A 24,274-nucleotide genomic window follows, 5' to 3' on the forward strand; every position below is an offset into this window, starting at 1 on the left:
AGATTTGCTTTCCATTATCTGCTGTGAAAATATATTCTGAGGCTCATGAGGAATACAGTGACAGCTGTTTGCTTTAGTAGTTCCTAAACTGCAAAGTGTTAAGAAATGTTAGATTTAAAAATAACTATCATTGCACATTAGTGCCATGTTCATGATTTGAAAATCCCCCACTGCCCCCTTTTTTGTATTCTCTCAATTGTGGTTACAGTCCACCAGCAGCGGGCAGCATCCAAATTTGGGAAAATGTGAAAAGCAACAGACCTGCATCCTACCTAAACAATGGAATCACCCACACTGCAACCCACACTCCAAAATGTGTCTGATTTACAGCTGCGGTCCCTAAAAGCAATGATATTCAAGGTGCTCTGTAAAATGTCTGAGACTGTTGGGTAGAAAAGCAGAAAACTCTGCAGAAATAGCAGGGAAGAAATTCTCACATCCTCTGGGTGCCTTCGCTACTTAGAAACAACAATTAAGATTCTCAGAACGGTGAAATCAAGCTGTCTGTTCTGTGTGGTGCACAATGCATTTGCAGAAACTTGCCAGGCAGCCCCACTATTAGGCAGAGAGAGGTAACTGCTGCAGGCTGCAGAAGCTGGGCAGCGGGACTGTATCCCCCTGACTGGAAGACAGATCACTGTGTGTTATACAACCTGTCCTGGGCCCCTTAAACTAGCTTGCCTACCCTCAGGTATCATGGACAATGTTGTCTCATCACCTGTGTTCAGGCAAGATTCAACCACCAGTCCTGTCAACTCCCCTGTGTGTGCAGGCACCATCTTATCCTTTGCCTCAGGCTGCAAGATGTCTTGGGCCAGCCATGGAAGCTTAGGGTATGCAAATATTTATTTTGGACGTATAAGAAATGCATTTGAGAGGTAGAGACTGGGACTTCCGTAAAAGGAACTGTAATATAAGCTCTGAATACCAAAATACAGGATTTGGTTACATGCAAAAGAGCATCATTGATTGCATTTATGTTTTCTGCACAGCTCAAAAGCAGGGGAGCTTAATAGAACTGAGTCATCGGTTTAAAGCCCGCATCAAACAAGTTAAATAACTCTTACTTTCTTAACGACGTATTAATCAAACTGCATTGATTCTTGAATCAGATTCCGTTACCAGCCAAGGCCTCTATCTTCCTGGCCCTGATGCAGGCATTAAGGGAGTTTTATTCTGACAGATACAATATAGCAATCAATAAAGTCTTATTATATGGAGCTGATATACATGGATTTGCTTGCAGGATTTATGCACCACTTTCAAAGTCGGCACTATTTCATGTCTCTGCCTCAACCTGTAATTGAAAATAAATCTCACCAAATACTCCCAGGTTCTACTTTCCTAGACGTGTGGGCAAATGTGAATGGAGCTAGGCTATCCTCGGGGAGAACATAGCTCTATGATCTTGCCTCTCCCTGCCACTCATGCTGTTCCTTTGGGAAAAATCCTTTGCACAGCGGGAGGGGGATGCACATAGACACTCAAGATGAAAGCCCATCTTTCAACTGAACTAGTATAGCCACTCTGTGCTCTTATATCCACTTCCACAGAGTCACAGCAGAAAAAGCTCCTGGCGGACTATGTCCGTATTTCAAGGTATTGGGAGAACACAAAAGCAACAGTTGGAATTTATGAAACCATGGACATGATGCTAATGCACAAAGAGTGCTGCTTTTCACCCCACCATTTTGTAGCACTTTGCAATTTAGGAAGTACCGTACTCTTCGTGAGCTTTAGAATGCTGCCTGTAACTGCTTGAGTGATTTTGTGACTACTTACACTGAATTCACCTGGGTCACTTCTTGTGGAGAACAGTGGTCTTGGTGATGTGGACTTCATTTATTGCATTTTATGGGGCTCATGTATAAAGGTCTACCTGTGACCTTTCACATCCCTCACAGGAACACGCAGTTTGTCATCATTCCATGGATGAGTCAGTGTTAGTGAACATTTCATGACACCACAGAAGCTCAGCCAATGACAGGGAGGGTCTCGTTCACACACAGCTAGGCAACCACAAGTTTTTAGCCCATCATATGTGGGATTGTTTACTGGCATGTCAAGACGCAGAAGAAGATGCTTCTTTATGTAGTAAGAGCCTGAACAGTTGCAAGGAGAGCCAAGGCCAGCTGCATTATTTCCTTTCATAAATAAGCACACACAGACACACACCATTAACAGCCCTCCATTATATCCATGGGGCATTTGTTCCCACCTTTAGCTCTCTTTCTGACCCTGACAGACTTCAGCTACCTTACCTGTCTAGAACTTTGGAGCTCCATCTTAATGTGGCTCAATCCATCACCAAGTGCAGCGTGTTAGAATCTGCATGTGCTTTCTCTGCTAGTGATTATTCTTCATTTGCTGACCTGCTGGTTTCTAGGATTGTCATTAGCAATAAGTAGAATGCTCAATTATGGCTCAGAAGTTATTAGAGGGAGAGCAGCGCACCGTCGCCAGGTTTACTTTGCTCCAGTTGTGCTCCCACCCCAACTGAGGGCCAGGTTCCACATGCCCTTGAAGAATGCCTCATCAGCAGCCTCACCACATTGTGCCCCATGCCCAGGATAAGTGGCTGTATTCAGACCTAAGGTGGGAACTGGGTCTGGGGGCCCAGGTTGTCTTTTAATTTGGGGTAGGTAATAGTTCCTTCCCTTGTTCACTGCTGCCTTTCTCTATCTTTTCTCTTTATCTGGGACTGGGACTGGAAAAATCATGAGCGCCTGGTTGCACGAGCAGTTAAGGCTCTAATGCTGGCAAGTAGGATTTTAAGGTATTTTCCCCAAGCCATGATAGAGCTGTGTCAGTAAATGCCCTTGTTGCAGTTATAATCTGCTTCATTTGCATTCTTTGGAACACCATGGCAGCAATTAACTCTGTTTAACTCATTCAAATGCTTCCTCTAGAACTCACTTAGTAACCCTCATTTTGCTGCTGCTACAAAATGCTTCGGAGTAGGTACCTCTCTGGGATTCATAATGATAAAAGAGGAAGAGCATGCTGCTGCTCAGTCTTTGTGTATGGCTGGGTATGTTCTGTGCACCCACTCACAACAGCAGAATTCAACCTTCTGAGTATCTCAGTATTCGCTCAATTTCTTTTTGAAAAAAGTTTGTAGACCTCATTGCTACGGGGATCAAGTTTCAAGACACAAGGACAGTATCTGCTAAAACCGCAGAATACAACTGGGGAGCTCAGTAGGACTCAAAGAGTTCTGCCTTTCAGTTTGAAGAGCTGGTCTTTTCTCAGTGAAGCATTTGTGTACTGAAGGACTGTGATGCATGCTTTACATGGAAAAGAGGAAGAAGAAGAAGAAGAAGAAGAAGAAGAAGAAGAAGAAGAAGAAGAAGAAGAAGAGTTTGGATTTGATATCCCGCTTTTCACTACCCGAAGGAGTCTCAAAGCGGCTAACATTCTCCTTTCCCTTCCTCCCCCACAACAAACACTCTGTGAGGTGAGTGGGGCTTAGAGACTTCAGAGAAGTGTGACTAGCCCAAGGTCACCCAGCAGCTGCATGTGGAGGAGTGCAGACACAAACCCGGTTCCCCAGATTACGAGTCTGCCGCTCCTAACCACTACACCAAACTGGCTCTCAGGTCAAAAGGTTCCTGGGTAAATCCCTGGCATCTCCAGGTGGGGCTGAGGAAAGCTCCTGCCTGAAATCCAGGAGATTGGCTGCCAGCCTGTGTAAACAATACTGAGCTTAATGGACCAATGGCCTGGCTCAGTTAAAAGACAGCTTCCCTATATTCCTCCCTATGCCCCTGTGCATCATATGTGCCTTCATACAAAATACATAGTTTTCTGAATAGCTAACAAAGCAGTCTCACCTGCAAAGCTGCATCTCACTGTGGATCAAGAGGTGTCAGCTCTGGAAATATGTTGCCTACCATATCCCCCCCCACACACACACAAAAAAAGGATCCAAAAGGGGACAGGAGGAAAATTGGGGGGAGGGGAAGGTGGGGTGCAACCAGAGGGAAACAATCAAAATGCCATCAGTCTCTGTCAAATGAAATTAACAGTGGTAGGACGGAGGGTGGCTTCCGAGGCTTCTCCTACTTGCCTCTAATTCAGAAGAGCTGTCATTTTCTCCCACCACCACCCTGCTGCCAGCATTTCTTGCTTGGAAGTTAAAATTTGCCCAGCGAAAGGGTTAAGTTTAATTTATACTGATTTCCATTTAATATCATTCTCTCCCCGTAGGAGCCAGCAGCTGTGAGCTGATTGTAGTTTCTCATTATGCAGTCTGTATCGCTAATGGTCTGTGACAAAGGCATGGCATCTTCCAGGCCATACCCCCGAGAGCCAATTAAACACACATACTCCCTTCCTGTTTGCAATGCATTACAATGAAATTAAACTGAATTTCAAAATCATTTTCTCCTAAAGACATCTCTTTACAATAATTAATGCATGCCATTCGTTTGCATCTGAAATATTCATCAGGAGGGTCAACTTTTAAAAAATCCTTTCGTTCTTCTTCTTCTTCTTTTTTTAACAGATTGCCCCACAATGCTGCAGTGCCCACTAACATCAAGCCGCAAAATCTTGCTGCTCACAGGAGGACTGCGGCATGAGCAAAACTTGCCAAACTGCAGCTCTCATTTAAGTCAAAAACCAACCACATAATGAATAGAACACACACAGTAAAGCCACAAAGAAGGCACCAGAAATTCAGGTTGAAGCATTTAAGTCGGTTGTTGTTGTTGTTATTATTATTATTATTATTATTATTATTATTATTATTATTATTATAATATAGCATTTTACTGTCCAAAGTGCTTCACATATGTTATCCTGCTGTAATCCATACAACAAGCCTGCATGGTAGGCCAGTGTATTATTCTGATACTGCAGATGAGACGCTGACAGCCGCTTGATCTAGAACACTCTGTAAATTATCACAGCGACGAGATTTGAACTGGGGACATTGTTGGTTTGCAGCTCATTTTATTTGGTGCCATGCTGCATGATAGTTGTCTTCCTCTCACATTCCTTCTCATCCTAAATTACATTAAACAAGCAGCGATACAGAAAGGAAGTGCCCCCTGTGTGCAAACAAAGACCTGGGCAGGGGTGGGAATAGACTGAGTGACGGGAATGAAATTAACCAGACACCCAAGCTTTCTGCAGCCTACAAGATTAATGACAACCAGGGCTGAACGAAGAGAGAACAAATGTCCCATGTGTACACATTTACACTGTCGCTAGTAACAGGAATGGAAAAGAGTCAAAAACAAGATGGCTTTGGGTCAAGAGGCTTAAGAGGCCAAAACGTAATGCTTAACGGGTCCCCCTGCATTCCAAGGCTCTGCTGAGGGATGGCGAGGGATGGAGCTAGTGGAAGGAACCATTCCATTTTTAGGGCACAACTGTATGGCGTCCCCCATCAGGGATGGGGATGTTCAGTTTCTGAGACTCAACTCAGCCAAGGGTTCATATGATCAGCAGAGAATGCTTGACTGAACCCTCTGAGCAAAACACCACTTAACCATATTACTGCTGCAGACAGAACACAAGGAGGTCCCAGCAGGGCTTGGGTTCAAATCCCTGCTCAACGTGGAACAGGAAAGGTAAGTGGACACCGAATGGGAACTATGCTACTCTTGACTTGTTGCAAGGGCAAAACTGAATTAGGCAAGTCCAGAGTTATTTGCATACAAGAGAAATAAATGATATATTAATTTATGCTTAGCTAACACGGTGCCCTGCAGATGTTGCTGAATTACAACTCCCATCATCCCTGACCATTAGTGACACTGGCTGGGGCTGTTGGAGATGGAGGACACCACGTATTAATATATCAATATTACTAACACTAGTCCAGTAACTTTGCCCGAGCAGCAGCCAAACAAACCAGGGCTGAAGATCTTTCCCATAGTCTTGTGCCATGAACCAATATGGAGGAGTCTTGCCATGGGGCACACTGCACTAAGACTCTCTCACTTGGGGGTCCTATAAAAAATGTAGTTAATAGTCTTATGTCAGGTCAGTTACTCTGTCCATCTCATCTCTCGGGTTGGCAGTGGCTCTCCAAGGTCTCAGTTACAGAAGGGACTGTCCCATCACTGGCTACCTGACCTTTTTAACTGGAGGTGCTGCCAGGGATTGAATCTAGGATCTTCTGCATGCAAAGTGAGGTGCTCCAGCACCTCCGCAATCAAGGTACCTGTTTTAAACCAGCCATCAGGAGTGAAGGCATCCCTGGTCTCCTTAGGTCTGTTCCAGTATTCCAGAAATACCGTAGGCCCCTTCACAAAGAGCTCCCCTTCTTTGTCGTCCAAACCTGGGGTCACCTGGGGAAAGAGAGATGCCATGTACTCCGCTGCTAGCACAAGTTGCTTGCACCCATCAACCCAAAACAGCTGCACTCTAGCAATGAAGCAAGGGGACCCTGACCCTCCCAAGGCACCTGCATGGTGGAGCAACTGCAGCCTTCTCAGACCTATCCTGCTTCACAATACCTAGAGCAAAGATGGCAGGTTAGCGTCCAGATGTGGATAGCCAAGTCCCAGACTGCTGACTCTTCATGACAGGGCTGATGTGTGCAGTAGGTGACCAGGCTTCAGATCCTGCCCTCCCCAGCTCTCCTGGAGTTTCAGGAAATATAATGACCCAAGTGCTGTTGACCTACATAATGTGTCATGTTGCACTGCAGTGAGCAGAACAAGCTGACCCTTTCATTTTTTTTTTTAAATGCAGCATGTCCTATACCCTGGGAATATGGTGTGGGGATAGTGGTAGCAGCAGCACAATTCCCCAGCCAGGTGGGCAAAAGGGAGTTTCAGCAGAGTTTGTGCACCCCTGCTTGTCTGAATCAAAAGGCTGGATGGGTTCCAAATTCCTTATCACCTGAACCTGGATTCTAGCAGAGGCTCAATGCCCCCCCACCATCTTATCTACAGCACGGCTCCTTGGCAGCAGGCACCTCCCTGTTGTGCCATTTTGTGATACTACAGCTGGCTTGCAAACAGTAAAACAGAAAACCCGTGACGTTATCTTAATAGGATTTTGCTTCTTGAACTCGCAGGGTTCGTAGCTGTGCTCCCCAGTGCCTGGGAACATGTGGACCAGTTTGGCACTATCAGCTTGCAATGCCTGAACACTAGAGGCGGTGGCAGGGGGTGGGGTGGGGGAGAGGCAGAAAGACCCGGGGGAGGGGGGTTAAAATGGAGGTTCAAGATGCTTGTGCATCTATGGCACACCCACAAACTTGACATCCCTTCAAAACAACAACAACAACAACCCCTTGAAGTTCCCAATGGAGGGCTTCTTCTGCAGCCAGTCAGCTCGCTTTCCTTTCTTCTTCAAAATCTCCAAGGTACCCTTTTGTTGATACACCGGATCTAACTTACAAGCAGCTGTTGAAAGCATCAGATGGCTAATTGCATAGATATCCTATTCTCCAAGTGCCATATTTTAATGTACGTTTCAGCTGCTTTAATGCGTTCAAGCAACTTTAACATGCAGACACGGTGTGCCCTGGAAGACTGGCGTTTGATAGCTTTCTGCCGCAAAACGGATTCAGCAAGCTGAGCTAGGCCAGCCGGCGCGCCAGATAAGATTACATTTGCCACGCATGAAAATAAAAAGGTTGTAATAAACTCTCTGAAGGAATAAATCCGGGTGATTATAAAATGCATATTTTCAATGCTTCAATTTTACCTCTCTATTAGCAGGCAGCCAAGGTGGCTAGTAGAGAGGTGAGAGCTTTTCTCTGATACTTTCCCCAGGCAAGGCTCAGTTGTTTACGGGTGAGTTCCAGGATAGCCCTAAAGCCTGCTGCCCTGAAAAAACTGCAGCAGAGGAACTGGAGATGGACATTAGTGCTACTGGAGGCAAAGGACTTGGCTAGACAACCTTTGCTCTGGCCCAGCAATGTTATGGTCTTCACTTGTTTCACAGGATGTCTATGTCTAAATGTAACATTTGCATAAGCCCAATATTCTTTTAAGTTACAGTGGCACAGACTCCATTGGAAAGTGGTAGACTCTCCTTCATTGGAGGTTTTAAAGCAGAGGTTGGACAGCATCTGTCAGGGCTGCTTTAGTGGAGATCCTGCATTGCAGGTGTATTGGACCAGATGAATCTTCAGGTCCCTTCCAAGTCATTTCACTGGTCTATCTAGCTTACTGAGTGCTAGTCCACACTGACTGGCAAAGGCTGTCCAGGATTATAGTCAGTGTTCTCAAGCAGATGCTCTATGGCCCTTTGCCTGAGGCCTTGGCTAACACACCCATTCATTAGCCACTAGATGCTCTGCATTTGCGTGCTGACACTGCTGTATCCATCAGCTGCAATAATTAAATGGAAATTATGTGCACCGAGGAAGTACACCTTGGGATTCCAGATATAGTGGTACCTCGGGTTAAGAACTTAATTTGTTCCGGAGGTCCATTCTTAACCTGAAACGGTTCTTAACCTGAGGCGTGCTTTTGCTAATCGGGCCTCCTGCTGCTGCTGCTGCGCCGCTGGCACACAATTTCCACTTCCTGGTTAGCGGAGTTTGTAACCCGAAGCGTCTGTAACCCGAGGTACCACTGTATCAGAAGCAACTACGGTAGGCAAGCTCCTTGAAGGAAAAGGTGAGATATAAATGTAATCAAACCAACTAACTATTAGCTGTGATACCCATACGGCACTCTGATGTACATCCCACAGTGTGGGTTGACAGCAGGAGAGGGCTATTGCTCTTGTGTCCTGCTTGTGAGCATCCTGGAGGCACCTGTTTGTCCACTGTGTGAAAGAGGATGCTCGACTACCTGAGACCTTCAATCTCACCCAGGAGGGCTCTTCTAACATTATTTCAGGAAGTTCTCATTAAAGATTGAAGCATACCTCCTCTGGGCAACAAATGATGGAGACAAACCAAAGGGAAGCCCTTTGGGTCCTGCTTCATGCTAACCATTACTGGAGAGAGAATGCTAGAGGAGACTGTCAGATCCACCACCAAGGAAATTTGTATGTTCAGCAGACCATGGCCTCTGGGAACTCCTCTGGTTGGGAGATGCTGCCAGTTGCCAGGTAAAAAGCCCTGTGCTGAGGTGGGTGAGTCGAAATAGACTGTATATCATGAAATTTAGATAGCCAAGATCACTTACTGTCCTTGGACATAACATGCTGGGCACATCTCCTGTGCTAGTCCCTTTGAAATCCATGAGAGTTCCTCGAAAATCCATGGCACCATGGGAATGTATGCCATTTGCTTACACAGGAGATGTTCCCTATCGGATTGTGCCCTTGCTCTAGAGGAGAGTCAAGCTTAGGCACCATGCATGGGTACCAGCATTCCCTGCAAAGAGCAAGCAAAGGGAGCAAAAAGTTTTTTTTTTTTAAATGCTAATCTTCCTAGTGGGACGTGGTTGTAAACGCACCAGCTGTGCTCTCCAAGATCACCGGCGGCGGCACGCAGAAAAAGCAATAAAATTTAAATTTTAAAGAAGCACTTCCAGAATGGCATATTCCCACTCCCACCATCATCACCGCCTGGCACTGGTTAAAAATGCAAAGGGTTTGCACTGCTGGTTTATATTTGCAATTAAATGATTACCTGAATCAAAGTACTTAAGGAATACTAGGAAGTTTCTTCTTGGCGGGGGTGTGGGGAGTTAAGCAGGAGAAAATCATTTCTGCTTGTGCCGTCTGCATAAATGAGTCATTTTATTAATCCATTTGCTTAACAAAAATCAGAAATCTGAATAAACAATTTCTAATCAGAGCGAAAAAAAACAGTAGGGAGCTCTTAGTCGGTGCCCCCCTCCTGGTTTGACACGGCCACGTGACACTGGCCATACAGCACCTGCCACGCTGTGGAACAGACAGAGGCAGTTGGGCGCATGACATTCAGTATATGCTATTGATGCCAAGTATAGAGGGTGGAATTGTCCAGAGGAGAGAGGTTAAATCCACATTAGCCAAGGGCTCACCAATGGCAAACCACAAGGCACCACCACCACTGCAAATGCCCACATTCTTAAAACTGTGTGTGGTCTATTTATGGAATTCACAGTCCCAAAGTGTTATGGCTACCACAAGGTCAGGTGGTTTAGACAAATTCATGGGCAGCAAGTCTTATTAATGGGAGGAAGATAAACTGCAATATTTGGCTTGCAGCTCTCATGACTAACAGCAGTGCTCTCCTTCTAGGTTCCAGCCAGCCACAGCCTCTTCTAGGACATTTTCTTTGTAAATAGACACTCAAAATTCCTTGGCTGATCAGTCCTTCTTGGACTGGTTTTTTTTTGGGGGGGAGGACCCCTAAAATGTTTTTTTTTAAAGTAATTTTTGTACTTCTGCAAACTTCAAGAGTTCTCCCAAGCAAGTTGGCACCTCCTTCTAGTTGGCCCCATTTTGGATTCATTTCTGTTGGCACTCATCACCCGAGTCTGCTGTGAGTGGGAGGGATGGCTATGTGGAACTTCCAAGTTCCCCTTAATACCAGTTGCCACAGTGGAAGAGGGCTATTGCCTTCATGCCCTGCTGGGAGATTCCCCAGAGAGATCGAGTTGGTCCCTGTGGGAAGCAAGACACTGGACTAGATGGGCATTCGGTCCTGACCCAGCAGGACTCTTCTTATATTCTTGTGCATGCCTTGAACAAGAGTTGTCGTCCAGAGGATGCTGTCCACAGAAGTTATTCAGTTCAACCTTCTGTCCAAAAGGAGAACCATTTGCCTGCGTCAGGACCTGTTCATGCCCACCTCATCTGTCGGCATCAGGCCTATGCAGAAGAATGAAGCAACAACCAATCAACGCGTAATCTGGATCAGGATACTGCTGTTATTCCACAACAGGATGGGTGTGACTGGGCAGGTGAAGAAATTGGTCACTTGCTGCCTGGCTGTTGCTGGTGTGACACCTTCTTCTGCCCAGCCACCTGCATTCCAACATGACTTCTTGCTGGATAGCTTCCCTGTTAATTCAGGACACTTTGCCTTTAACCTGCCTTGGCCTCGCCACACAGCTTCCTAGCTTCAACAGAATGATGGGAAAACCAGTCATACTACACAAGCTGGCAGAAACGGGACCCTCGCTTGCCAGCTCCCCACAGGGAAAAGTAGTAGCAGAGGAAGGCAGAGGCAGCCAGCCTCCTTTTGCCTTCTGCAATAAACACACCTCACCTGTGCCCTGGGGCACAAGCGCCACTTGACCAGCGGCATCCTGCCTGCTGCCGTGGCTCTGCAAGGGGTGAGCTAAGAGCAAAGGGACTTATTTTTCACAAGGCCACCAATCCAGGCATCAGATAAAGCAATAAACTTTTAATCGTCTATTCTGGCAGATTTGCTAGTAGTAAAACGCTCAGCAGCACATTACCCATCTCCTAGGCAACCTGGTCCCTCATACCCATTTGTAATTAAAAATTCCCCCATAAGCCCCCTTTCCGCACAAGCGGCATTATCTCTGCTACGAGCTGCGTGTCCTGCAGCAGAGGATACAGAAGGCAATTGCAAGGCAGCGCCATTTCCCTCCTGCTGGAGAGAAGGCAGATTTCAGCTCCTTGGGGAGACAACACTGAGGAGGAGAAGAAGAGGGAAGAAAAAAGTCACCCAGAGCCCAGACTGTAATCTGCAACAGCCACATTTCACATCTGGCTTTGCAACGGTAACTTTTCATAAAGGAGGGTTGGAATAATGCAATCAATTCGCTTTTCATTTTGGTAGGTTCCACTTTTTTTTTTTAATGAAGGGAGAAAACGAAATGAGAAGAAGAGGAGGAGAAAGGAGAGGAAGCATACAGGAGAGAGATCCTAAATACTTGGCCCAATCTGTAAATCATCAATAATGATTTTATTTGCATGGGTAAAGAATCTGTAATGTAATAGCCAAGTGATCTAGTTTGTGTGTGTGTGTGCGCGCACACACACACACACACACACACACACACAAACCTAAAAGCAGAGAGTCCCAAACCCAATTTTTTGCTCGTGGAACTGAACCAATTTGCATTCCTCAAGACATTCAGTGCTCACAAGTGGGGAACTGGAGGCAGTTGGAATGACCCAGAAATTCCCATGCATGGTTTAAATCATTGTCTATTCTGTTTTAAAGAGGTGATTAATTTTAATTCACAGGCATGCCTCGGAGATGAGAGAGATCAGAAGAGGAACTGTCATACTGGGAATTCAAAAGCCTGCCTATTCTTATGCCAGTCTATCCTTTATTTATTTATACTCTACTTTTCTGCTTAAAACACACACACACACACAATCACCAAGTGGCTTATAAAAGGTAAAAACAGGCAACCCAACACAGCAAATGGTCCTAGGAAGAAGAGAAGAGAAGACAAACGGCCATCTTCAAATATCTGAAGGACAGAGGATGAAGCAGGCCTGTTCCCTGTTGCTCCAGAGAACACAAGCAGCTGAGTGGAAAATTGTAGAAGAAGCAGAGTTAAACATTAGTGATTTTTTTTTAAAGCCCTAATGATAAGAGCTGTTTGACAGTGGAACTGCCTGCCTCAGGAGGTGGTGAGTCCTCCTTTGCAAGAAATATTTAAAGCAGAGGATGGACAAGCTACCTGATAGGGGTGCTATAGTTGCATCCTGTGTAGCAGATCCTGCACTGAGCAGGGGGTTGGATTAGGCGACCGCAAATGCACTTTCTACTTCTTATGATTCAAAATCCCTGCCATAAATGAACATACAAAAAAAAAAAAAACCCCAAATACAACAACACCCCAATAAAACAGCAGAGCAGGTTAGCAGAATGAAATCATACACTAAAAACACACTGGAAGAACTAATGGCCTATATGCCAATCAAAAAGATGATACCCTTCTGCATCATTTGTGGTGCCTCCTTCTTAGCATCCACAAAACCACCAGTCCCACAGAAATTGGGCTCTCCCAGAGGGCACAATGCCAAATTTTGGCTCTGGACCAGCCTGCTGCTACTCTCTCCTCCATCCACCCCTGCAGGGAAATGCCACCTGCTGAGTAATGCAGAATGCAGCAGCCTTTCATTGGGGGGAAAAGTCCACTTTGCTAATCTTTCTAACCAGCTCACCACTGGCAAGGAAACATTCCCTGCACTCACAATTTGCTAAATATTTAATCCAGCTCCAGCACAGCTCTTTGAGATGCATCTCAGTGCATCCATTTGCACTGGCCTCGGAAAAAAAAACAATGGAGTCCAAAAAAGAACAATGGAGTCCAATATGAGGTGTGGCAGACTTGGGCTCCTTGGAAGGGCATGGTTTCCCAGAGGGACCATAGCTAGAGCTTGCATGCAAAAGGCCCCAGATTTTATTCATTTAATATTACAATTATATCCCACCTCCCCCCCCCAGAAGCTTAAGGGGGCATGCACTGTTTCCCCCCTTCCCTGTTCTATCCTAAAAACAGCCCTGTGAGGTAGGTTATCCTGAGAGTGTGCAACTTACCCAAGGGCACTCAGTGAGCTTCATGGCTGAGCAGGGATTTGAACCCGGGTCTCCCTAGTCCTAGTCCAATACCCTAACCGCTACACCCCACTGGTTCGATCCTAGTATCTCCAATTACGTAGGAAGTAAGGTCAGACTATTTGCGCGTGTCAGTTGGGGGGGGGAATAACGTGTGGTCCTGCACCCCACATGGATTCCAACTTCCACAGCTAGTCGTGAGGGATGATGAGAGTTATGCTCCTGCAACATCTGGATGGCCACAGGTTCCCCAGCCCTGATCAAAGCCCAGTGCAGTCTGTTCTGACTGATAGCAGCTCTCCGGGGGCTCGGGTAGAGAGAGGCCTTTGGTGTCACCTGCTACATGGCCCTTTCTTCTTCTTCTTTTTGAAAATGGGAGATGACATGAATTAAAGTCGGGAAGTGTGTGCTCCGCCACTCATCTAGTCACATGTTGCTTCCTCTCTTCCTGAAGCCCCTGTAGCAACAAAACTGCTCACTCTCAAAAATCTCCCAGTTAGGAGACGTGGCATTTCTGTGCAGCTGCAGAGCCCATTTTATCTGCTGACAGCGCCCCACTGCCAAGGCTCAGAGTTCGGCTCTTGGATCTAAGCAAGCGCTTCTTTTCTTTCCCCTTTTTAAGGGGAGGGGGAGAGTGGTGGCGGAGTTGGGGGGCGGCGGCTTTAAAAATAAACAAACAAACAGACAGACAATACCCGCTATGCTCCAAGAGTTTGCAAGCTCCTGCCAGCTGGGAAGCTACAGCCTATGAAATATGCATCCCAGTGAACAAAGCAAGATGAAATATCCAGAGCTGAGCAACAAAGAAGAAAGGGGGGATTAACCCTTTCCTGCCCCTCAATGCTGATAAAATTAGAGAGCCCCTCCAGATGTCCTTTTCATTGTGATTTTGCGTTCACAATGATTTGCGCTCACAATCATACTGGGCCCAGGGCAGTTATATGTCATGCCGTTTGCAAAAAGTTCCATAGCAGCCATGCCACTTCATTTCCAATTGGGGAATGACTAGTGATTACCTGCTGAAATCCTGTACCTTTTCATACCACAGGTGCTCTGGGTTATGTTTTATTATGTTTTTATATGTGTCGGAAGCCGTCCAGAGTAGTTGGGGCAACCCAGCCAGATGGGAAGGGATTATTATTATTACTACTACTACTACTACTACTACTACTACGTCCCAAGGCACCGCACATGCCAGTGAAATCACTTATATTTGAAACACCACTGAAAAGGCCTGCAAACACCCTGTTCTGCCCCAGCTCCATTCTGTCCCTTTATGTGACGTTTTTGGGTGACTTCTGGGTTTGGTGTGATGTCCGTGTGTGTAGTCACACACATACTGAACGTGCATAAATTGGAGGGGGGGGGGTTGTTTCGCTTATCTTCCATGAAAGTGTGTCGAATCCTCTTTTAAAGCCATCCAAGTTGGTGGCAATCACTGCCTCCTGCAGGAGTGAGTTCCATAGTTCGACTATATATTGCGTAAAGTACTTTCTTTTGTCTGTCCTGAATCTTCCAACATTTTGCTTCACTGGGTGTCTATGAATTTTACTGTTATGAGAGAGGGAGAAAAAGTTTTCTCTGTCCATTTTCTCCATGCCATGCGTAATTTCCTCCTATTCACCTTTTCTCTAAACTAAGAAGTCCCAAATATTCCTCATAGGGGAGCTGCTCCATCCCCTTGAGCATCTTGGCTGGGAAGGGCGGGGTATAAATAAAAATTATTATTATTATTATTATTATTATTATTATTATTATTATTATTAATGATGGTTGCCCTTTTCTACTTTCAATTGCTTGACACGGAGCCAACATTTTCATATCTCCATGACTCCAAGAGCTGTTTCCCTGGCTAGTCACCACCAGTTCAGGCATCCTTAATATACAGAATAAAACCATTTTAAATAACCATGCTTTATATAATATATATATGTGTGAGGAAAAACCAGGTTCCAGGCTAATAGTTATTACCCACTGCTTCTGTATTATAATCAAAAGAGTCTTGGGCACCTTAAAAGCTGACAAATTTATTACAGCATAAGGTTTTGTGGACTCAAGACCACTTTGTCAGAGACATGAAATGACATCTTAGTTGGCAGGTATACAAAGGAGAAAACGGTAGGGCAGGAGCTGAATGGCAATGAGATGCAAAAATTACAGCCAGTGATAATTAAAGCTTAAATATCTGTTAAACAGGCACACTTGTAACCTTTTACAACAGCAGTGATAATTGCTGAAATGATTATATTAACACCTTCAGTGAGGCAGGGAACCATTCTCAAGAGTTAAAGATAGTCATCTTAAAGATGCCACAAAGCTCTGAGTGTTTTTGCTACAAGACACTAATGCAGCTACTGCTCTGGAAATTTGTACATTATAGCTTTCTTACTTGTATTATAAAGGCACTAAATCGCAATAATATATAATATCACATAAAATATACTTTTAAAAGGAATGATTAGCAACAGCACAGTGGGGCTTGATGCTGATCCTTGCCCTCCTTCAAGCATATATCAAGGGCAAAAGTATGGGATGGAGGTTAATAATCAACTGAAGCCAAAGAACCTCTGAAGCCAAATCGGAAACTGTGGATGGTGCCGAGGTTCAGAGTGAGGTTTCTCTAATGAAGCAAAGTGGGAGAAAGGAGAGGCAGCGCCAGCAAACTTCCCGCTAAGTAGCTTATTGATCTTTGGGCTGCGCCAGAAACTAGCTTTGCAAATGACATCAGCTCTTTTGGCACACTATCGCACGGCTCTCGGACTTCCAAGTGTGACTTTCTGACATGACTGCAAGAATCTTGTCCATCGAATTTAATCCTGTGGGTTAAACTTTCTATCTCTATCTCTCTTTCAAGAGTAAGGTTTAATTATGGATCTCATAAACTGGAGACAGGAATTACGGAAGTAAACACTCAAGTAAGTTAGACCACGTCCAAACATTAGAGTTATAAAGAGAAAACCTCAGGTGGAGGAAGGAAGTATTCTAAGCAACAACTGGTCATTCATAACATCTTTGAAGGATCACCTTCTACCATATGAGCCCAACCACTATTTAAAATCATCATCTGGGATGCTGCTCTTGCTATTATAAAGTTGCTGCATTAGTGATAACACCCTCTTGTGGATGTGGCTGACAGGGGCAGAATGAAAGGGGAGAGAGTGCGAATTCCACAACCAGGAACCCCAACTTTTTCAAAGAGAAAAACTTTGAACTTTTCCACTTTGCAGAACTTATTTTGGTTCCAGCCTTTAAAAAAGAAAATGCAAAAAAATAAAATTGACGTGTTTAGGAAGGGGAGCAGCAGTGAAGCGAGGAAAGGGCGGCCTGTTAATGTCAGCTAGAATGAGCACTGTTTCTGTCTGGAAATCACCCAGAGCACAACCTCCAGCACAAGTGGACCTGGAGAAATGCATGATTGACTAAACTGCCTTCTTGCAAAAGAGATAAAATATTAAAATCATTGGCTAAATTTGTAGAAATTTGTTCTGCCATGTATGGTTTTCTTTACAAGAAAAGTGTTTATATTTATATTAGATAAATAGAGATAGATAGATAGATAGATAGAGATGAGCATGCCAGTGATTTATGCAACCATTTATTTCATGGCCAAGCTCCTTTGAGTTAACTTTCCCAGTAGATGCTAGAGTGCTCAGTTAGTCTTCTGAATGTGCTGGCATTTGTTCAGGTTGGGCTGAATCAAGAAACCACGTTTTGGAGGTTCACCATTTGAATCGGTATTATAGTAAGAACAGAGAAATCCGCCTTCTAGCAGAGTACTGTCAGCTCCAACTGGCTGTGGCTCTGTAGGGTTTCAGGCAGATAAACCTTTCCCATCACCTCCTGCTTGACCCACTTTTTAACTGGAGATACCAGGAACGGAACTGGAGGCTTTCTGCATGCAAAGCAGGTGCTCTGGCTTTCAGCTCTGGCCCCTTTCCAGTATTCACAACATGCATTCAGGGGGCCTAGTTCTACTCAGAAACTTAAGCTGAGTTCGCTTCTCCACCTAACAAAAAGAAGAAAACACCAACTGCCCCCAAAGAAGCCTCAGTGATACTTCACTCCTCCTGGCAAGGGGACCAAAGCAGACAGGAGAAAATAACCCTTTCCTAACCTCTTTGCCCTTCCTGTCCTCTGCACAAGTTTATTAATACCTTTGTGCCATTCTCATCGCCCTCAGCATGGATGGTGTAGGCAGGGCCTTCCTTTTGCGAGCTTTCCGAGGCTATGCGCACTTGCACTCCGGGCAGTGGAATCCCCACCGACCCTAGGGGAAAAAAGAAAGAGGAAGTTGAAAGCTGGTGGATAGAGCAATTGGACAGACACCAAGCCCAGCACCAACCGCTAACAGCAATGGGTCAAAATGTGAGTTATTTAGATCAGGACATTTGTAGAACATTTCCTTGTTCCAGTGGAAATCCATTTTCGGACTTCTCTCAACTGTGGCTTTCCATAAAAGCTCACACACACACACACACACACACACACACACACACAATATAATACTAAGTGATTACTATTAAAGAAAAATTGAACAGCTTTTGCCCAGTTTGGTTTTTTAATTTGAATCAGATGGCACAGCGTAGCTATCTTGGCACAGAATTTGGGAAGTAGTACAGCAGCACAGCCCTGGGTCCAGGGCACAGGTCCAGTTACAAAGGGGCAGGCAAGCTGAAGAGGGCCCCAAACTGTGCAGAGAAACCCTGCTGGAGCTGGGAAAGTCAAGAGGGTAAAGGCACAGCAGCAGAAGAAAGGCCACACACTTCTCATTTCACCTGGAATTCATGCAATGCAGAGAAGAGGCAGGATAGCCCTGATGCCAGAGGAGAGGGCCTTGAGTAGTACGCCAGCTTGCATCAATACCATGAGGGAGGATGCAATGGAGACACAAAAGCCCTGACGTGACAGGGGAGAGCACCAAGCAAGAGGCAGAGGCAGCTAAGGACCAAGGATACTGCATACTAGAAGGGGCCCAGCAGAATTATTATCATTATTATGCCAACATTTATCAGTTGCCTTATACAAAAGAAAGAGTCTCAAAGCAACTTGCTAAGATGAAATGCAACACACAAAAGCAATTTAAAAATCTGAAAATGATCAACAACACACCAAAAAAATCAAATTCCCACCCAGTAATATAATAATAAGGACAAGTCCTACCCACCTCACTAAAAAGTGACCACCAGCATAGCAGGCAAAGGCCTGAGTATACCAAAAGGTGTCAAAAGACTGGCAGGGATGGTGCCAGGTGTGTCTTCCTAGGGAAAGCATTCTACAGGGGGAGGAGAGGGGACATACTACTGAAAAGGTCTGATCCGGTGGCCATCCTTCGCACCCCCCTTGAGGGGGGCACACAGATGGGGCCCCTCTAATGAAGGGTGTGGGCTGGTTCACATGTGGAGAGGCAGTCCTTGAGGTACTGTATTCTGAGCTGCATAGGGCTTTAAATAGGGCTGCCATGTTTTTAAGAACCCCCAAAATTGTTGAGTGATTTTTCTATTAACTTGCCTAAGATCCAGGACAAAGCGCTGCCTTTCAGAATTCCCCTCCCCCCGGACGTCAATTCCACCTTTGAAATCCTGGCAATGTCAGGGAAGATCCGGACGTATGGTGGCCCTACTTTAAAGGCCCAAACCAGCACTCTGTATTGAGCCCGGAAACTAACTGGTAGAATATGAGCTCCAACATCCCTGGAGTGGAGAGTGCTGGCTATTGACAATTGGCTTTGAAGCACTGCTTCATCGATCAGAAATGAAAGGACTCCAGCCCCCCGCACTTCAGGACCTGAAGGCACTGCAGTGTTTTGACAGAGATTCCTCCAACACCAATTTACAAAAGATGGAAACAATATATGGTGCATCTTCCTGAGTGAGCTGTACACGTGTGCCTGATTCACAACCACTGCATGTGCTCTGAAGACATGACAGCAATTTAATTATTGCAAAGATAGGGAGGTCTCTGTACTCAGACTATGCAACAACCCCCCCTCCCGTGCAGAGGAAAACCAACCGTAAGTCTCCCATACTTTAATTCAGTCCCTATATTGCCAAAATAAACCCAATGTATAGATATATTTTAAAAAGAAAAAGCTACCGAGAGATGACTTATCACACTCTTTCCAGAAAGGGTCTATTTTTTTCCTCTCTCCTCCCAACCCAAAATGACAAACCTTTGAAAGCAGAGGTCTATAAAAGGCTGGGAAACGCTGACAACGTTAATTATAGCGATACCAGCACGACAGTGCAATTAAAGTCTTCGTGCAAAGACAATGACTTGCGCTCCTCGGGGCCGAGTGACATATAAAAATTAAGTCTGTACGGGTAACAGAGGGTCCAATTCGGCTCCCCGGTGATGCCAGGCAAAGATGGCCAGGGGGTGGGAGTGGAAGAAGAGAAAGGAAGATTCAATCCTATGCAGATGGAGAGATGTTTTGTTTGTTTGTTTTTTAAAGCAGCCTTGGCCTCTTCTGATTCTTGCCCGGAATATCGCCATATAACCAGGGGAGAGGTCTCTGTGCCTGTCCCCTTTTAGTTTGTGAGCTCCTGGACCTTTGGCAAGCTGCCTGCCAAGCTAAGCATCAGCCCCGGCAACCCAAGACAGGCAGCCGTCAGAGAAGGGAGCAACCCTATTAGCCCTCCACCAGTTCTCCCCCCACCCCTGTTTAAGTTAGTTGTCAGCTCTTCCCTGATAAATTTAATTGGCCCTGCGGTCTGTGTCCTTTGGTATCAGGGGACCTGGATGCTGTTATGTGTGGTGGTGTCCTCGGAGAATTGAAACAGGCCAACGATAAGGCTCTCAGCACTCTCCCTGTCAACAATCTATGGAGTCCCCGCTGTAGGAGCTATTAGCCGCCTCTGATCTAAACCTCCAATTAAAGTGGTGATTAGGCCCAGTGAGGCATTCGCTGGCCATGAATTATTCATCTCCCTTCACAGTAACAACACCAGGGGGATACGAGAGAGAGAGAGAAGAAGACGGCGGAGGAGGCGGAGGAGGAGGAGGAGGAGGAGGAGGAGGAGGAGAGAGAGAAAGAGTGTGTGCACACTGCAGAAAACAGAAGCATTTTAAGCAGGGTTTTAACCATGTACGAGCAAAGCGCTTATCTCCAAATCTTTCACCTCCTCTTCTTTCGGACAGAACCTCTCCTATACTTTTAGATCTCAGAACCTTGAGAACAGAAGTGTCAGGGCTCTACAGATGACAGGACATGGTCCCTGGAGCTAGGGGTGGAGGGTGGAAAGGAGACAACTGGGAGGCAGTGGGGAGGGTGGCTGGGGCGTAAATGCCTCTGCAAATTGCAAAGACGGCAGGAGGAGAGGGGAACCCCCCCCCTATTTTGCCAGCGCTCAAAAATAAACTCAGGATGAAAAATATATTGCACACGTATATTACATGTGAAAAACTGGGCAGGAGTAGGAGTAGGAGTCCTGGCAGCAGAAGACACAGGCAGATCTGCCTGCACACAACAGCTTCCCTTGTCATTCCAACAGAGAAAGCAGATCTGTGGGGAACATTCCTTTGCATGTGCAGAGCTGTACCTGCCTTTGGAATGAATGAGACACCCTGTACACATCTGGGCACCCAGTTGCCAGCCAGGTTCCTTAGAGAGGTTATCCAAGGGCACAGGCCACAGGTTTCCTTGAGTGCCTCCTCTATCTGCTCATGCTCCTTCCAAACAGAGACTCACTGGAATTGTTCTTTTAATACGGAGTTCAGAAGTCCGGCCTTGTGCAGGTTTGCCCCCATGGTGAGGCTCCCTGGGAACTGACTTGGCAATACGTTTTCTCATGCTGCCTGATGACTCCATACCCCGCAGTGCCAGCTGTCCAGTCCTGAAGCTTTTGGTTGTTCTAATTATTCTCTTTTGTCTGTGTTGTGTCAACCTCAGCATCTCGCTCCTTTTTCATCTTTGTCTCTAGGGAGATTCTTGGCATGCATCCTACTACTGAAGACAGCGCTGGAAGAGCGTCATGGCGCTGGAGCACTTTGATCATGCCACTGCTGCTTAACACCTTAAGTCTGAAAAGCTGCAGTCACAGGGCCCAGGATGCTGCCTTTCGCCACCTCTGCTGGGCAGTTCTAAAGAAACCCTGTTCTTTGGGTCTGCTACGACACAGTGGCTGAAAGAGTCTCCGGGGAGCAATATCCGCACACATCAGCTGAAGATGTGTTTGAGGATGAGAGTTTTGCTGGCCTGGGCTGCAGCATTTGAGGTTTTTCAGTTCACAGAAGAGCAAGAGGAAAATTAGTCTCTGTCTCTTGCCTGTTCATCTACTGCAAGGATGGGAAACCTATGCTCCTCCAATGTTGTTGGACTCCAACTCCTGTTGGATTATGTGAGCTGGAGTCCAACAACATCAGGTGAGCCACAGGCTTTCCCAGTCCTGATATACACATTTTAACAGTAGCAGCCTTACTTGTGGATTTAAAGGGGTGAGGGTTTACCTGCCAAAACAGACCCTTAGTACAGTCCTGATCTGAAAGCACCTCCCCCTTTTTCTGCAAACATACAGCACCTAAAGCACTTTAATCATTGTAGGACAGCTTGCAGCCCTTGCTAGATTCTTACCTGGGATACGAGGGCCATGGAGCGGGTTTGAAAGCGCCATCCCAACTTCCGTCATCCCGTATCTCTCCAACAGCGTGTGCCCAGTGATGCTCTTCCACCTCTCCAGGATAGGGACTGGGAGGGCTGCAGACCCTGACACCATCAGTCTGCAAGGAGGGATGCCAGCGAGAGTTAAGTTGCTTAACAACTGCAGAGCAGGCTTATTGCTACAGCTGTTCAATATCTATTTAGAACCAAGTGCAGGGGCCTGCCGGATTCTGCTTTCAGCAGCACTACCTAGAAAAGCGGAACACAGCATCATGCCACCACCCCCTTACACCTTAGGATAGATTCAGACAGGATGGACATGTCTGGGTAGGTAATCGAGTAGGATATTAACTGGGGGTGGTGAGAAAAATAATAATTTAAGATGACTTTGGTAGAAATAATGAATGAGGGTAATTGAAAAGGAATTGAATTGATTTGGAGTAGGATCTGTTGGGAAATTAAGTTGGGGTAAATGAATGGAAGAGAAACTGATCTGGAGTGATCTGTGGTGGGCTACAGGTTAATTGAAGAATTGATCTGCGGTGATCTGGATGGGAAATCAGGTGGCTTGCATTCTGTGATATTAACGTTTTAAATGTGAATCTCGGCCTACAGATTAGAATGTCCATGTTTGCCTCTTTGGGCCCTTCCCCCAAAACTGCGTAACTAAGTAATGGACCTGGTTTCCTACAAAGGCAATACAGGTTGCAAGAAGTGCTTGGTCCCCCGCGAGCACAGGAAAACAGCCTCCGGACAAAATGTAACTGAGAAAAAACACCTACATGAGACAGCCACCAGGAAAGCAAAACATACTGGACAGGCTACTCTCTTGGGCCAGTATTGCCCTGGAGCAAGACGTTCCTTGGCAATCGCCCCACAAGCAGAGAAGCAAACAGGGCGGCATTTGCTGCTGCAAAGTGGTGACAGCGCGATGAGGGTTGGGCACCTGCCAGAACAGAAAAAGGGCTTTGCATCTACATCTTGGAACCCAAACCGAGAGCAGAGACATGACAGATGGTTTTTAACAAGATAGTAGGAGGTTAGCCTGGAGAATAAGCTGGATCCCTGGCTCTTGTCTCTCGGAGGGCAAGCTGTACGGAATCATAGGCTCAGCACCACCAGATTGGAAGGTGACCATGTAGCTCAACATCCGCCCAGAAGCAGCATATCCTGTCCCTGAAGTATCCCCTGCCAGGTGCCTGGTTCAGCCTTCTGAAAGCCTCCTTCTGAAAGAAGGAAATCATCTGTGGTGGGCAGTTTAATTCACTGCACAACTGCAAACCTCCTTGGAGAGCTTCAGAGTGGGGGGCAAAAGAAGTGCCCATTGAAATCTAGGAAATCAGATTCTGCAATCTGCACAGCAGCTGCATAGGTCCCTGGACTACCCTTTCCCACAACTCTCAGAAAGGGCCTGGCAGGGGCCATGGAAGAATTTTAATTAGTTCACATTTAAAGGCAAATCTACCTAATACACCCTTTCCTAAACAATATGTGAGAACTGAAACATTTGCATTTTTCCCCATTTTGCAATGCAGTTCTCCAGCCATGTAATGTGTACAAAAGTGTATATACTGGGGTAAAGTGCCCATAAAACCCCATATATTAGTGAAAATAGCATTATTTTGGGAAAACAGCATTGCAAAAATGTGCATTGCATAGAAATGTGTACATTATGAGAAATTCTTACTAAAACGCTGATAAATGTTCATAATGATGCATTTTTTTAAAAAAAATAATCACAAATTGAAAAAGAGATGTGGAGAACTGAATTTTAAGATTGGAAAAAATGAGAAAAAGAAAGGAGTCTGCTAATCAACACGTCTCCCTCCCATGATTTTACCCTTTTTTCCAACTTGAAATCAAGATGATCTGCCTGCTGTTGGAACTGATCCCTTGCCCATGATGTGGAAATCACCCAACCTCCAGCAAAGGTAGTGTGCCTTTGCTCAACCTCCAGCAAAGGTAGTGTGCCTTTGCTAAACTGAAGGAATGGACTACATGCTTAATTCAAGGCAGAACCCATCAGCACCAGATCTGGGATTTGAGCATGTGTTGATGCAGATTGTCCTCTGTGCATTCAGAGGGGTTGGAGGTGACCTTAAGCACATGCAGAGTGCCTTCCTTTCAATTGCAACAAACCAGTACCAGCCTCCCAATACAGAATAAATTAGCCCATTTCTGGGATAGGGTGGGTAACTAGGAAGGGATAAAAAGTTACCATTATGCAACTAAATTCAAGTCCAGGGAAGAGGGAGAGGGAGCGGAAAACACGGCTG

At 45.7% G+C, this 24,274-nt stretch overlaps 1 protein-coding gene across 2 annotated transcripts in view; it reads right to left on the reverse strand.

The window, feature by feature from the left end:
- ACSF3 (acyl-CoA synthetase family member 3) overlaps positions 1-24,274 on the reverse strand; it is a 57,970-nt gene that overhangs the window by 19,990 nt on the left and 13,706 nt on the right. For both annotated transcript variants that reach the window (XM_033156971.1, XM_033156972.1), the window contains exons 3-5: positions 21,972-22,117; positions 17,557-17,669; positions 6,176-6,302 (exon numbers count right to left, since the gene is read on the reverse strand). In XM_033156971.1, the coding sequence (XP_033012862.1) occupies positions 6,176-6,302; positions 17,557-17,669; positions 21,972-22,117 (386 nt within the window). The remainder of the gene's footprint in view (positions 1-6,175; positions 6,303-17,556; positions 17,670-21,971; positions 22,118-24,274) is intronic.

The sequence above is a fragment of the Lacerta agilis genome, chromosome 8 (genome assembly GCF_009819535.1).
Source record: "Lacerta agilis isolate rLacAgi1 chromosome 8, rLacAgi1.pri, whole genome shotgun sequence".
Taxonomy (NCBI): Eukaryota; Metazoa; Chordata; class Lepidosauria; order Squamata; family Lacertidae; genus Lacerta; species Lacerta agilis.